Below are 17,193 nucleotides of genomic sequence, written 5' to 3' on the forward strand. Positions count from 1 at the left end.
ACGTAAGAATTAGCACCATTAAAAGTTATTTACTTTGGTATAAATTGAACAGAGGTGTGAAAGGCAACAAAAGACTGGTGTGTTTTAAATAAGAGATGATTGCATTGCATTACAGTTAGGGGGCCTCCGTGGCCGAGTGGTTAAGGTCGCTGACTTCACTGGTCACCGCTGTAGGTTTGATCCTCACTTTGGTCGAAATCTTTCATGTGGCTGGCTTACGGAAGGTCGGTGGTTCTACCCGGGTGCCCGCTCTTGCCTGAAATAATGTCCGGAGGGGCACCTGGGGTCTTCCTCCACCAATAAAAGCTGGGAAAAAAATCGACGAAAAAATCTCGGCGGCACGCTCTAGGATGGCCCGACTTGAGTGTACGGTCGCCCATATGGGCTTTCCGGCGGCGACTTTAGATAAACGCATTAAACAAAATACAGTTAACTGGTTACTAAACAATAAGATATGACATGAATATATGATGTTAGTAAAAAGTATGTTAAATAATTAAAGTTGTAAAAATGTAACTTTTAAAGCAGATGATAATTCCATTTTTTGCTGAATAAAGTTTGCATCTTTTTAATTTGAAGTGTACACATGTGAAATGGAAATACTTGTTTAAAAACATACACCATTAAAATATGTAAATATACATAATATGTAACATTTGTTTGACAGTGTGTATTTATTTGAAATATGATGAATATATAAAAGTACTGGCACTGATACTTAATTACTTCCTAAAAAAAGTAATGGTACTGCAGTACCGAGCTAAAATCTAGTACTGGTACTGGTAATAGTACTGCATAACTTGGCAAGGACTGATACTGGTACTTAATTACTACACCTTTAGTATTGATGCAGCTCTGACTACAATATTTTATCATTTTTGTTTTAATATCTTATTTTATCATGTTACATTTTTTAAGAAATATTATTTAAAGAAATGAAACATATTGAATGCCATCAACTTGAAAAATAGGTATGACTTCAATTCCCCCACAAAAGTTCAATAATCACAGATTTTAGTTGTGTGAGCGACATCCGACATTTTATACAAGAGGGACCTTTATGCAGGGGGTCGAACGTATAGTGGTGCGATACTTTTTTAAGCGAGGTGAAATGGTGTGATACGGGAATAATGTCGGATTTAGTATGTACACACACGTCAGAGTGAGTATATTTCATAAAAATATAACAGTCATTGACTATCAAAATTTTTAATTTTGTGTGCATGATGTGGGACTCTGACCGACATGTATTTCCTCGAAATCATAGAATTTTAGGTACAAAAGTAAAAAAGTTATTGAAGATAAATTGGCAGTAAATGATTTTGTGTCCGTGACAAAGTCATAAGATTAAAGCCAATATCGCGAATGTTAGTTGCTATTTCTACTTACAGGTTATGTAGATAATCCTTATTGAGCTGCATAGCAAATACTTCTGTGTTATGATATATATTTAAGTATTGGTGTCAAAAATATGTATTTGAACGACGGGATTTGGTGTGTTAAGATGACTGTACGCTACAAAAGGTCCGATAGTTTTGACAGTGCTAATAGCTACTTAGAATTATATACCATAAATAATCTTCCTTTTTGTTAGGGGAAGGGGGGTGGGTGGGTGTATGTTACCGATTACTGACGGCATTATGTAGCTTACACTTGGAAGTACTTACATAATTTCGTCACCTTTATTTCTAGAATTACCTTCATTTTGATTTTCGTAATAAATTTTTCTTATTCACTCTGTAGATTTTCTCTCCTTTTTATTTTATAACTGAAAAATTACTTCGAATTCTATGCAGTTTATCGGAGTGCAAAACAGAAATTTGAATTGACAATCTATATTTCACTTTCATTATTCATGTCTGACACTAGAACTTTTCTTCGTATAGAATGGGTAAAATATTTATCATAACTGAATTTTATCCTTCTTAACTACATTGGCCCAGTTGTTCAAAACTTTTGTTAACTTTAACAACAAATTAACTAAACAGTTGTTAAATTTTAATATTTTCGTTAGCTAACGAAATGCCAAAAATTGAGTTGTTCAGAGCTGTGTTAAATTTTTTGTTAGTTAACAAGGCGTTAAATTGCTTAACATTTTGTTAACTAATTAACAAGAAAAAATAATCCCACAATGCAGTATGTTTCTTTCCTCCACAAAAAACAAAATGGCCGATAACTATCCACTTCAATAAGAAATACTTAGAAAATCAGCTGATGTACTTTGTCTGCAAAATACAGCCGAGTCATAGACTAATAAAAAATGAAAACTCATGTAATATGATAAGTTTTTTTTGGCTGTTTGGTCATAAACATACTGTAACCAGAACCCCAGTATGTCATATCTACATGAAACTATGAAGCTACCTTGACTTACTTGAGAGTGATTTATTTCATAGTGTACAGTTTATACATAGGGAAACATATTTAAAGTTATTTTACCTTCATATTCTTTGTGTAATGCCAGTACTGTATATATCCTGGTTACTTTGTGATTTCTGTGCATATTACATGTAGAGCAGACTCCACCAGACTTGATCCTAATTTGATCCTAATTCCAAGTATCTTGTGAAGCATTTGACAATGTACCATACATTAAATATGCATTCTGGTCTGATAAATATTAACCAGCCAGCCTGCATATAAAACAAACAGTGCTTGCCATTCATCTTTTTAAAATGTTCCCGCGTTTACACTACAACCTTTTCCCACATGTATATTTTCCTCGTTTTTGCATCTTTATCAGTGTTTATTCCATAATGTTTGTTAAATCCATTTGTGAAATATCAAAACTGGGTGTTAGGAAACATGTTAGCCAAGTCTGAATGATCAATTCCAGTAGATATATGTCTTAAAATGTCTGAAGAAGAAAATGTTAAGTGTTTTTGTATATTTATCAAACAATTATGATATGAAGTATATTTAACAAATACATGTAGTATAAATTGCAGTATACTATAATGCACAGCTAGGATAAAGTGAAAGCAAGAATAACATAGCATTAGGTTCAAAATACACACATTTACTCTCAAAATTTCAGCAATATGTAAGCCAGTTGATACAATTTTTATTTAATTATCTATACTTAAGGACAATGAAAACGCACGCCCGCACTATATGCATTTTATTACATAAAAACAAAACACTTACGATTCCATTAGATATATATCATATCTTTAATACAAAACGCAAACAACTGAAAATAATTCAAAATGTTTGTTCTCGGGCCTCTTTAGACAGAAATTGTAACACATTTGGGATTAAGTTATTAGACTTATGCAAGTCTACAAATTTACGAATCGTGAATGGGCGATTAGGAAGTGGTCACAGTAACGGTTCTTTTACATACGTGTCCAGACAGGGGTCATCTGTTATTGATTATTTGGTAACAAATGATTGTAATTTTATAAACATAATAGATTTTACTGTACATGATTTAAATGAGTGGAGTGATCACTGTCCGATATCTTTTTTATTATGCTGTAATCTTGTTTGTAATGACTATCATAAGATTAAAAATGAAATATATATTAAACATACTTGGTCTCCGGAGTTGAGAAACAATTTCCGGTCTGGCCTTATATCGAAATTGACTGAATTAAATTTGTTGACTAGTAATGTTGATGTAAATGATAAATCTTGCATTGACAGTATGATCGCGGATTTTACATCGATCATACGAGATGTTGCTGATCCCTTATTTAGCAAAAAGTGTACAAGTAATCATAAGCAAATGTTTAGTGATGTACCAATTTCTGATAATAAAGAATGGTTTGACTATGAGTGTATACATGCTAAGCAATTATATGATAATGCATTAAAAAGATATAATATGAATAAGACACATTTTAATAGGGAAGAATTTTGTCTTTTAAAAGTGCATATAAAAGATTGTTAAACGGAAACGAAAAAATGTATGATTTGGAGAATATAAAGCGTATTGAAAATTTACGGTATTCTAAGCCGAAAGAGTTTTGGAAGTATTTAAACAGTAAAAGTAAATTAAAACATAATATTGAGTTAGACGATTTTTTTAAAATATTTTTCACAACTTGGTAATGATATATTTCAAGCGAGAAATGAGGAAGCAGAACGCTTTACTTCGGATAATGATTTTAATGACTTAAATGGTCAGATGAGATTTTGGATAAACCATTTCTGTAAATGAAATAATTGAGTCTGTTAAGACGTTAAAGAGAGATAAATCTCCTGGTATTGATTTGTTATTGAATGAATATTTTTTAGAAGCTATTGATATATTGTCATCTCATATATGTGATATTTTTAATTATATCCTTGATAGTGGACATTTTCCTGATATGTGGACTGAAGGCGTTATTGTTCCGTTACATAAAAAGGCGATAAAAATGACGTAAATAAGTACCGGGGAATCACGCTTGTAAGTTGTCTGTCGAAATTATTTACATCAATTTTGAATAAAAGGATTATGACTTATTGTAATGAAAATAATATTATATCTGATGCGCAGTTTGGATTTAGAAAAGGAAAATCGACAGTTGATGCTTTGTTTATCTTGTTAACATTAGTTCAGAAGTATTTAAATGAAAATAAACGCCTTTATTGTGTTTTTATTGATTTTAAAAAATGTTTTGACAGTATATTTAAAAATGCCCTATGGTTAAAGCTTTATAAAAGTTGAATTACAGGTAAAATGCTCCGTATTGTTAAAAGTATGTATGAAAAGTTAGTTGTGTAATACTTATTCTGACTTTTTTGAATACGCTGTAGGCTTAAGGCAAGGGGAGGTAATTTCGCCCATATTATTTTCCCTGTTGGTAGAAGACTTAGAGTTATATGTACAACAGAATACAGACTCTGGTCTTACTATTGACAACATTATACTTATTTTGCTGTTGTTTGCTGATGATATGATTATTCTGGGTGAATCGCCAGATGAGGTAAATCAATCATTAAAGCTTTTATGTACTTATTGTGAAACTTGGAGTCTAGAAGTAAATACCGATAAAACAAAAGTTGTTGTATTTAGGAGGCGTGGTGGTTTATTAAGTAATGAAGAATTTTTTTACAATGGTATAAGACTTGAAATTTTGGATAATTTTAACTATTTGGGTACAATTTTTAATTATACAGGTAGTTTTGTTCTAAATCAAGAGCATTTAGTTGGTAAAGCATTGAAAGCCTTAAATTTGTTACCTATTAATTGTCACAAATATAGATTAAAGCCTAAAATTATTTGTCAATTATTTGATTCATTTGTTGGTTCTATTTTGAATTATGCATCAGAAATATGGGGATTCAGTAAATCTAAGGAAATTGAAAAAATTCATCTCAAATTTTGTAAAAAATTATTAAAGGTTAAAACGACGACATGTTCAACGGCTGTATATGGTGAACTTGCACGATATCCACTTTATATTATGAGATATGTAAAAATCATTAAATATTGGTTTAAACTGACTAAAACAGATAATATAATATTACAGCATGCGTATAGAATTGCATATGATGATTGTTTATTGGGAAAGAAAAACTTGCTGTCAAATGTGAAAAAAATTATTATATGATTATGGTTTTGCATATGTGTGGGATTCGCCTGAAACTGTTTGTGAAAAGACTTTTATATTATGTTTTAAACAACGGATTATCGATAATTTTGTTCAAGGGTGGCATGTAAATAAAGAAAACAGTCCTGTTTTAGAAGTATATAATCATGTCAAAAGTAATTTTGAGTACGAAAAATACTTGGATATTTTGCCTTGCAATTTAAGATGTTATTTAACAAAATTAAGGTTATCCTCACATTCTTTGAAAATTCAAACAGGTCGATACAGTACACAAAGAATCGATAGAAATCAACGTTATTGTATATACTGTAATAAGCACGACATTGAGGACGAGTATCATTTTATTTTGATTTGCCCATGTTATATTGATTTAAGGAAAAAATATATAAAAAAGTATTATTATGTAAAACCAAGCATGTTTGAATTTGTAGAACTATTAAAAAATGATAAAAGAACAATTCTTAAAAATTTAGCTATTTATATTAAGCGTGCTATGACTTTAAGAGCATCTGCTACACATATTTAAGTCCATCCTCTTAGAATAGAAAACGATGAAATTGTATGCTTAAAGTATCATGATTATATTATGTATTTGTAATTTTATTGAATGTAAATGTGTAAATGTAATGTATGTGTTATTGCGAGTTGATACTTATAAACACTGGTTTATCATGTGACTGTATTATATTACATGTAAATGTATTAATTTTGTAAATATGTTACGATGATGTACTTATGGTACAAATCTAATAAAATAAATGTTCTGTTCTGTTCTGTTTGAAATCAAATGTACAGCAGTAAATCGAAGAAGCTAATGTGAAAATCACAAAATCACACTTTTTAATCACAGTACTGCAAACTTAACAAAGGCAAAAACCAAAATGAAAATCGAAAACAAAGTCACTCCTAAATGTCTATTAGTAATGTCTCCGTCGGTATCTTTAGAAACGACAATGTCCTCCATCAGCGTCTCTTACAGATGTAAATCGTCGCCTTATAGACCTTACGTTGCGGATAGTCGCCTATGGAATCTGACGCCATTCGGCCAGTAGTGTAGTGCGAAAACGCTGGTGAAGCCGAGTAATTGTAGACCGATGGACACCAAAACGCTTGGCGCTTTTTTTGTACGATAGACCAGACTGAATCTGTCCTAAATCAACACAGCGGTTATTTCCTTGTAGAAACTTTGCATACAATTTGCTAGCAAGTCTTCAGTAGTGTTTGAAATTTAGCACCTTTTATAGAGGAAAAGTGTGTATATGCAATATCCAATTGAGCTTTTACGATTTCTAAAACTGACCATTGGAATATTTTAATATTCATCTTCATAAAGATTTTAATTACTCATTTGTGTCTAACATTTCTAGAAAGGTGTGAAAAACAAGTTAATAATTAACAGTTTAAAAAAAATTCTAAATAAAATATTACAAGAACATGGCTTAAGTAATGTATGGGACAACCAGGGAGAGGTTAATTATTCTATGATAAAACAAAGAATTTTTGATATGTATTATCAACAATGGTATTGTAGTGTTACCAATTCCAGTAAACTACAGGCATATAGTTCATTTAAACAGGATTTTAAGTTTGAGAAGTATTTAGATAACATAGGGACTGCTAAATTTCGAATAGCACTCACTAAGTTTAGGGTTTCATCTCATCAATTGTCGATCGAAACGGGGAGATATCATAATATACCACAGTCTGAACGCAAATGCCGTTGTTGCCAGATGAACGTTGTAGAAACAGAGTATCACTTCCTTCTGGTTTGCCCGATGTATAGGGAATTAAGGGGAAAATATTTTAAACCATATTTTTGCCATTGGCCAACACTTAACAAGTTTGAAAAGTTAATGTCATCAAGTATAAAGTCTGTACAATTAAATTTAGCAAAATATATATATTTCGCTAACATAAAGAGAAATACTGTTCATTAGTCTTACACTGTTTGTTTTTGTATCTAACATTTCTGTAACAGAAATATATTAATGATTACTGAAGATGTACTTAACTGAATTTGTCACAATATGTGTACTTTGCTAACTTAAAGATAGAGTTTGTCAGAATATGAATTATTATTATATTATGTATTGAGTTTGAGAACACTATTCATTTGTAATCTATACAGTTTACTATTGAACCAAAAATAAAGTAATGCTTACAGAAGATGTATTTCGTCAAGTTTGAGGAAGTGTTTTATTGAGTTTGGCAGAATAAATACTTGGCCATCTTAAAGAGAAACATTCTTCCTAAATCTTATAAAGTTTGCTATTGTACCAAATATTTAATGGTTATTGAAGAAGTATTTCATTGACTTTGGCATTGTTCAATGGTCTTACATATATACAGTTTATTATTGCAAATTATTAATTTATTTATTTTACTTGTACCAAAAATACTTCAATGCTAACTCAATATGTGCTTCGTTGAATTTGGCAAAATACATACTTAGTCAATTAAAAGAGAAAAACAATTCATTAGTCTCATACAATCTGTTACTGTATTCATCACTTTTTTTATACCAGAAAACATTTAAATGCTTACTTAAAAAAAATGCATTTCACTTATTAATGTTAAGGAAGAAAGAGGACTTATTATTGCCTTTGCACTAATGCTCACCATTTGTATATATGGGATGTGTATTTGATTTGTTCATCATTTCTTGCTATAAACATTTGTACAATGTTTAATGCTGAATAAAATCTATTGTCATTGTCATTAAAAAAATTCATTTTATAAAGTAACCATGAATTGGTTCAATCTGTTTTTCTTTTGAAATCTTATCACAATTAGCCAAAAGTGTTACTTTTGATTTTTCAGGTACTGTCTTCATAATGCAATAACTTCATTAAAATGCAACCAATCTTCATAACTTTGGTATCTAAATGACCGGAATGCATTCGGTTTTATGAAACAGATAAAAAATATTTAAAAGAGATATAAATTACTTGTTAAAATGCAATTATCCCGACCGTGCGTTTTCATTGTCCTTAAGTTTATATAATTATCTATATAATGCCAAGTGCTCAATTTTACCACACACAAGTATTGAGATCATAACTGTTAAGTTCCTAAAGATGTTCTTATTGTTTGACAGGTTTGCATGGTTATTTTACAATAATGTAGATGAAACTTTTAAAAACTTAATTTGGACATCATTACATGTATTTATATGATAGAGATTTTGACCCAAACCAGCACTATAGTTTTAACATTTTATAAGAATCACTAATGACTTGCATAAATTAGAAAATGTGTTTTGTTTTCTCTTCCCACCTACAATTCTAAGTGAATTTGCCTCTTTTCCAAAATATTATTCCACATATTTTTATTCATTTTGGCCTTATTGAAAATAATGAAATGGTGAATCATGGAGCTTTATATTACTTAATATTTGAATCCATGGTTTACATAACATTTATATAGATGACTTAATCAACTCTCACATTTGGTAAAAAATGAAAATAATGTTTAAAGTTGATGAGACAGACTATTGTAAAAATAATAGGAAGTTAAACACTTTTCAACATTACTGATATGGTCAGTTGTTGTTCTATAGAATTTAGAAAGGGCAACTGCATGGTATTCAGTACTCAAGAGTTGTCCATTTATGTATAAAATATTAATGTATGAATCCCAATATGAATTTAGGAAACTATATCATATACTATCTAAATGATATGATAATATGTAGTAGATATATGCCAAAAATTGTCCAATATGTAAAATATTTAATTTCATGAGGCGCGTAGCGCCGAAGGGAATTCAATATTTTACTTATTGGTCAGTTTGAGGCTTATATCTTACTTAAATTACTACTTTTACTACCAAATATCATGTTATCTATCGAAAATTTAGAAATAATGTATTTTTGTGCTAGAAATGTACAATATTAATGTTTTAGCAATTATCTTTTTCTTGCTTGCAAAACCCTATAAGTAGCCTCTTGAATAACAAAATGTCCGTAGCATGAAATTTTCGTGTTTTGAAATATGACCAATTATGTACATGAAGACAATGATATACACAAAATAGACCAGTTACACAAAATGTTGAACTTACACACATACAGTATACATCAAATTACATTGAAATAATAAAAATGAAATGTTTTAAAATTTGTGTTGAATCTTGGATATTTTGAATGATTGAAGAAGGATTTATACTGACCATTTAGTGTTAAAATGATATTTTTCTTACTTTACTACAACTATCAAGGATGTAAAATTTTCTGTAAGAATTGCCATTAGTATTCACGCAACAAAATGATATTTTCTTATTTTTGAATTGGCATATGTCATTCCACAGGAGTCTGGAATCTGGAATCGTTTCTATATATAAGCAATCAAATATAGCCGCTTTTGTTTTAAATATTTTCTCTATTGTATCTATTTGAAAAGCTGACCATTACACTTACTTGTAAAGTTGACCTAACTGAAACATAACGTACATACAGAAAAATCAAATATGATTGTCATGTAAACGTATATTTAAAAAAGAAAAAAAGAAACGGACACTAGACAAGAAATTAAACAATCCCATTAAATCATATCCGCTATCTTTCAAACAGTGATAAGATGTTAAGAGCTTGAAAATCGAAAACAGTAGGCTTGGGATAATAATTCGTTAAATGAGCAATTAAGATAACAATTATTGTTCGTTTCGTTAAATTATGTAAAATGCGTAATGGGCGAAGGAAAGACATTGCATCATTCCTCGTGTTAACTTCGGAGATAAGATGTTACATTTTACTTAATCGTTTTTTGTTTTTTTTTGTTTTTTTTGTTTTTCTTTTTTCTTTAATTTGGAGAATTTTCCGCAAAATCCTGTGGTCATACAAGCTTCTTTCACTACACGTCACGCTGTCTGATATTATTGTGTTACACAATTAATATTGGACTTACACATTAATATTGGACACCTACCTGTACTGTATTAAAAATACAGTACGGTCAGAACAAAGGAATGACGTCATAGTAGTAATTTAATCTGTCATAACAATATACCCAAAACAACAGTATAAGATAACAGTATTGTAAACATACTACAATAATCTTTTTATATATATATAGTAACTACAAATTATCACACTGTAATACCACATTTGACAATTTATTATTTTATTATTTGGCACGAAACTGACATCAGACAAAAAACATAAAAATAAACATATGAGACAATGGTCCTGTGAACGTTGCCTTTGCCTTGTTGATCTTTATTCTTGTTATTGAATGATTTTAATAAGATATTTAAAGTGAAGATTTAAACTGACAAAACAAACAAAAAACTGGCAAAAGTTAACCAACCAAATAGAGGGTTTTTTGAACAAAGCTGCATTGAACCAGTGGTGTCAGATTTTGGTAATCAATCCTATATATGGTTTTACACTAGCAGTACAATATTTTGTCAGCTTGTTACTCTAATGATCCAAAATAAGGTAGAATGAGGTAACTACATTTGTTAAGTGAAGTTCAAGAAAGTTAATTAAATCTTAAAGGTTTGTTTATGATGAATTTAAAAGATGATCTTAATACTGATTATATTACTTTAAAACTTGTTTATCAGTATGATAATTGAACAGATTCAGACATTTTATGAAAATTAATTTCTTTTATACCACATTGAGGCTATTGATAGTAAATGGGATTTTCTTAAATTCCTGTGCAAATTGTTTAGAATCTTTTTATAATTGAGAATGATGTCCCAATGGCGTTAAAATGTTAAAAGTGACTGTTTTGGAGTCGACAGGGGTAAAATAAGGGAACAAGCAACTTTTTGTGCGACTAACAATAAAATTAATTCACCTATGGAGGTGAATTAATTTTCTTGTTAAATCTTTGTTAAAGCCGATGTTTTAACAAAAAGATAACGCTATTTTTTTCTGAACAACTGATTTTTTAACAAAGATATTTAACAAAAAAATTAACAACACTTTGTTAATTTAACAGAACTTTAACGTTAACAATGTTTGAACAACAGAATTGCTTAACAACAAAATTTAACACAGAATTTAACAATTTGTTGTTATTTTAACTATGATGTCATTGTTAAATATTTAACAAAAGTTGTTTTTACTTTTATAAAGTGTTTCAGAATCCATGAACCTGATGTTAGTTTTAGGACAAACCAAAGCCATGCTACTAAGTTAATAAAAACCTTATTATAAAAAGATAATATTTATTTCAAAGAAACATCTCAAACAATAGTGAACATAAATACAAGACAGATAATGTGTACAATATATCCATTTTGGATAGTTTGCAATTTGGATGTTAAATTTCGTGATGCTACAACTCCGATTGGTCTCCTTAAATACAATAAATTGTAATTTAAATGTTACATACATGTATGTTAATTCATTCACTATTTACACTTTCTGAATATTGAAATAGATGTAAAACTCTTGTTGGTGTTTCTGTTTTTAATAAATATTTCTTATAAAGTCATTATAAAATCTTAATCATGTACATGTATATGGTTTTCTCTCTCAATGTTTAGCTGAACATGTTCTTCCCTGATAAATTTTCACAAACATATGGACTTAAGACTATACTCAGGCAAGATCTTCAATAATCAGGGAAAACATACAGGAGGCATATATGCACTGCCATGTGTGTCTTGTCTAACGAATCCTTCGTTAAATTTAAGTTAATAAAAACCTTATTATAAAAAGATAATATTTATTTCAAAGAAACATCTCAAACAATAGTGAACATAAATACAAGACAGATAATGTGTACAATATATCCATTTTGGATAGTTTGCAATTTGGATGTTAAATTTCGTGATGCTACAACTCCGATTGGTCTCCTTAAATACAATAAATTGTAATTTAAATGTTACATACATGTATGTTAATTCATTCACTATTTACACTTTCTGAATATTGAAATAGATGTAAAACTCTTGTTGGTGTTTCTGTTTTTAATAAATATTTCTTATAAAGTCATTATAAAATCTTATTCATGTACATGTATATGGTTTTCTCTCTCAATGTTTAGCTGAACATGTTCTTCCCTGATAAATTTTCACAAACATATGGACTTAAGACTATACTCAGGCAAGATCTTCAATAATCAGGGAAAACATACAGGAGGCATATATGCACTGCCATGTGTGTCTTGTCTAACGAATCCTTCGTTAAATTTGGCCTGTCACACACGTTCCACAATCTTCAGTTTCAAGTTGTGTCTAGAGCTAAGCTATATTTTTTTTCACACACACACGTATACCAAAACTATATAACTTAAAAGAAAACACGTGTCGATTTAGATAGTCTTCTTAATTTCACTGCATCAGTGCATGGAATTAGAATTGTCCTTATATCCATTTTCGAATACTGTGACCATACGCATAATGTATGATGAAGTTAACTGTTCACTAAATGAAACTGCTTTTCATCATACCAGTAACTAATTGAAAATGCGAAGCGAACAAATATTAGCCGATCATGAAAACACATCGTAAGGAGCCAAAATGTTTGCGTACAATTAATTTATCGGATCAGTTAGCATGCGTACAGTAAGAAATACAGCAATATTGTAGATATTATATGCGAAATAAATAGTCAAAACTTTTCGTGTATTTTGTTTTGCTATTTATAGTAAACATATTGTTGCTATAACTTTTCAAATATCCGTTGCATAACGTCTGTTATTGTATTCTTTTTATAAGTATGTCAGATTGCCGGTGGCATTTGAAGTAGCAAATACCTCAATAACGTTCTCCTTACAATGAAACAGCTTCTTTTACTTTGACCATCATATACAAATATATCTTCCGCTCCGCGTGCACTATATTATTACAACAAAACTTTGAAGCAAACTGGTTTTTTACCGACATTATTTGTCACTTTCCTCCGTTATTATTCCGTATCGCACCATTTCACCTCGTTTAAAAAGGTATCGCACCGCTAAACGTTCGACCCCCCCCCCCCCTGCTTATGGTATAGTCATAATTTTTCACATAATGGGTTATAATACATCGACCTTATAATGAGTAAATCGGCAGATTTACTTTGAAAACACTTTAGTTTGTTTTGGACGTCACTGCTCATTACGTTGTGATACCATTATAGATGCGCATTATGAGACTTGATTATTTTTTAACTTATCTTTACCACAAATTGATCGACAAAGGTGATCTACAATATTCGCATTAGGTGACTCGTACAAAATATCAATTTGGTTAATAAATTAAATCATCTGCAATTACATATGTTTAGCACTTTTTAATCAATAGCATATATCACTTTCTTGCTATAAAGTCGATGGAAATTGGGCAGCTTGGACAACCTGGTCACAATGTGATGTCACGTGTGAGAATGGCACCCAAGTTAGGAAAAGATCTTGTACGAACCCGGCACCAGCTGATGGAGGTCTAGACTGTTTAGGAGACAGTATTGAGAAAAAAGTATGTGTGAAACAACTTTGTCCAGGTAAGATAAACTGTTGATCTTTACAAAATAAGTCCTTTCCTGATAGTGTCGATTATTTTAGTTTCTTTATGTTTATACCTGTATACAACAGAGACATTTTAAAACAGTTATAATTCGTAAAATATTTGAAAACAACGGAATGTATCCTCGTATGAATATCTTTATTAATAAATTGTGAAGTAGATATCCTTGTCTGTTCACTGCGGTATACTGTACCCCGGATATTGCTCGACATTATGAGGTCTTTCATCCCATTTCGCGACTTTAAACGGGGAACGACATTTTCCAAACTAATGGCTATTTCATTTATCTCAACGGAATTTAAATATCTAGAGGTATACCGCAGTGTCTATGGTGCGTGGTAATTCGGCGTGTGCAGTGTTGCACCGCATACAGCTAACATATATGCTGCGCTGACCGTCAGAAAAGTTCGATTTCAAAAACTGTTTCCGGTTCACTGAATGTTCCCTTTTTGTAAATCATCTTAAGCGTCAAGTTTGATATTTTACAGAACACAATAATTTTACGAATTTCCCGCTGGTCTGACAACGACATTTCAAAGCTTGAAACACTGGTAATACCATAATATAAATGTTGTTATTTAAAATAGCAACTTTGAGATTACATTTAGATTACGCCGAACATTGACACAATAGAATCATGATACATGTATATATATATACTGATACTTTATATCCGCTTAAACACAAGGGGAGTTTCTTTTTTGTTCAGTATAGAGTTACATGCCGCGCTTGCAATTTTACTAATTATTTTATTTTTCTATCTCACCTTATTAATTAAATGTTCCGATTTATTTCAAAAGATTGTTTACATATAGTTAAACTACCTATGTCTAAGCAAAATACTTTTTTATCTTCCCTGGTTTGTAATTATAACAATCTTGTTAAGCATCGCTGTAAAGCATACGAGGGATGTTCGAAATGTATTGCTTATTTCTATCTGAAGACTTCAAATTTCAAGTAAGCTCAAAAGTTTTTTTAATTACTCCCCGTGGCTAGATATGCAAAGTTGCAACCGATGTATCCACTTCTTGAAGGCGTCACGGTACGCTGATTTGGGCACAGTGATAATGTACTGATGAATGGCAGATCCAAGTGCCTGTCGGGACTTGTATTTCCGCCCAGCAAGGAAGGTTTTTAATTTCGGAAACAAAAAGAAATCACATGGGGCAAGGTCTGGAGAATACAGGGGTGAGCCAAAACAGTTACTTTTTCCTTTTTCGAAAACGCCGAAACTATTGCGGAGGTATTGTCATGTAGAAGACGGATATGATTAAACCCAGTGACATGGCGTCGTTTCTTAAAATTCCTTTTTCAGTTTCTTAAGTACTCCGTCTTTGTAGTATTTCCCAGATATACTTTTGCCCTTTTTCACCGGCACTTTTATTGCGACTCCTTCACCAGAGACGAAAATTGCATACAAAACCTTCTTTGCACTTAAAGACCGTTTGGCAATTATTGGGCGTTTGTTGTGTTTATTGGCCCAGATTTTGTTGCTAACTTTTCTGAGGGGCTCAAAATAATGGACCCAAGTTTCATCACCTGTGACGACATTGGCAAACTGTTTTTTGTCATATTTTGAAAACATTTGAAGCAGCTTTTTGGCCACCTTACCCGTTGCCTCTTTTGCTCATCGGTCACCAATCTAGCAGAAATCTTTCTGACTTTCAAATGCTTCTTCTAAATAAAGTGAACCGTTGATAGTGATATGCCGACTTTTCGTGCAATATCACGAGCTGTAAATCTGGCATCTCCTTCAATGATATCCTTTATTTTGGAATGATTTCGTAACGAGATTCAGATTTTGGCCTACCTAATTTTGGTGTAATTTTGATGCACTCTACACCAAACTCGAATTTCTTTTTCAATCGCCTAACTGTGACACACACAAAGGCCCATAAGCAGTAGAGAGTTCAGACATCAACTGCTTCAAAGAGCAACCCAGTTTTGAGCGAGCTTTGATGTAAGTCCGTATTTCAGTTTTTTTGTCGACGCTTCTACAAACAATTTTTACTACAGTGATCAATGACTGCATGTATTTAAATGGCAAATTGTATGTCTGACACATAGTCTAACATGTACATTTATACAACGTTGTGTAGGTATTGAATTACCCTATACAGGAATGTTTTTGCTTTTTATCGTGTCCCACGTGGATCACAAATTAGAGGACAATAAGCAATTCTTTTTCGAACAGCCCTCGTTATCTTTGTTAGACATCACTGTCTTAGTGCTTAATGGCTAAATTTCATTATATATAGATGTACTTTTCTAAAATAACTTTTTCATATACACGCTAACAGCTGTACTTCGCGGCTTTTTATGTGTTTATGTCTTTCGATATTCGAGATTATTGATTGGCACGAAAACGTGTTACATATATACAATATTTCTCTCTTACTGTCTTTCAGTTCATGGAGGATGGAGTAAGTGGTCACACTGGGAATCTTGTCCAGTAACTTGTGATATCGGAATTCAAAGACGACATAGAAATTGTTCAAATCCTTACCCAGACAGATTTGGTGACCATTGTTTTGGTGATTCAATGGATGACAAGATATGTACGCCAGGACCTTGTGCCAGTATGTTATTGTTTTTAACAATTTAAATTCGATAGAAAAATTCTGTATTCTTTATTATGTCTCTTCCAGCAGCCTTCGTGAACCTGTCCATACGTTAGTCCCTCAGTCGGTTGTCCGGCGCATTACTTAAGAACGCTTTGTTCTACAGTCCTAAGATTTGGTATGGAGGTTGGAAATGACTACTAAGAGCTGACCCTATCTTGATTTTATTTCAGTTAGTCGAAAAGCAATGTCACAACAGCTTTGGTCACAAATGGCTGGTCTAATCAAAAACTTTTTGACAGCTGTGACATACAATCTTTAGATTTGATGTGCAGGTTGATCATGACTAGTAAATTACTTGTATTGGTTTTAAGGGCAGTTGGTTGATTAAAGGTCATGTTCAAGGAGGTTTTTCCACAAAAGCTTGCTCGAACAATAACTAGAGAACTCAAATGCCTACAGTCCTTAGATTTAATATTGATGTTGGGTTTCACTAGCAAAAGACCGTTACTGATTTGGAAGTTAGTTGATATAAGTCGCCTTGACCACAAAAAGCTTGTCCTACCAATAACAAAATAATGCTTGAAAAAGCAGATGACCGTCATAATACCCCCGACCCACGAAGTTTG

The 17,193-nt window shown here is 31.4% G+C and overlaps 1 protein-coding gene across 2 annotated transcripts in view; it reads left to right on the forward strand.

Moving 5' to 3' along the window:
• LOC132714721 (hemicentin-1-like) overlaps positions 1–17,193 on the forward strand; it is a 79,498-nt gene that overhangs the window by 18,017 nt on the left and 44,288 nt on the right. Inside the window, exons 7-8 of one of the 2 annotated variants that reach the window (XM_060697641.1) lie at positions 13,810–13,980; positions 16,412–16,582. In XM_060697641.1, coding sequence (XP_060553624.1) covers positions 13,810–13,980; positions 16,412–16,582 — 342 coding nt within the window. The remainder of the gene's footprint in view (positions 1–13,809; positions 13,981–16,411; positions 16,583–17,193) is intronic. The other variant, XM_060697640.1, reaches the window with a different exon arrangement.

Source organism: Ruditapes philippinarum, unplaced genomic scaffold, assembly GCF_026571515.1.
Source record: "Ruditapes philippinarum isolate M1 unplaced genomic scaffold, ASM2657151v2 ctg5023_1_1_1_1, whole genome shotgun sequence".
Classification (NCBI taxonomy): Eukaryota; Metazoa; Mollusca; class Bivalvia; order Venerida; family Veneridae; genus Ruditapes; species Ruditapes philippinarum.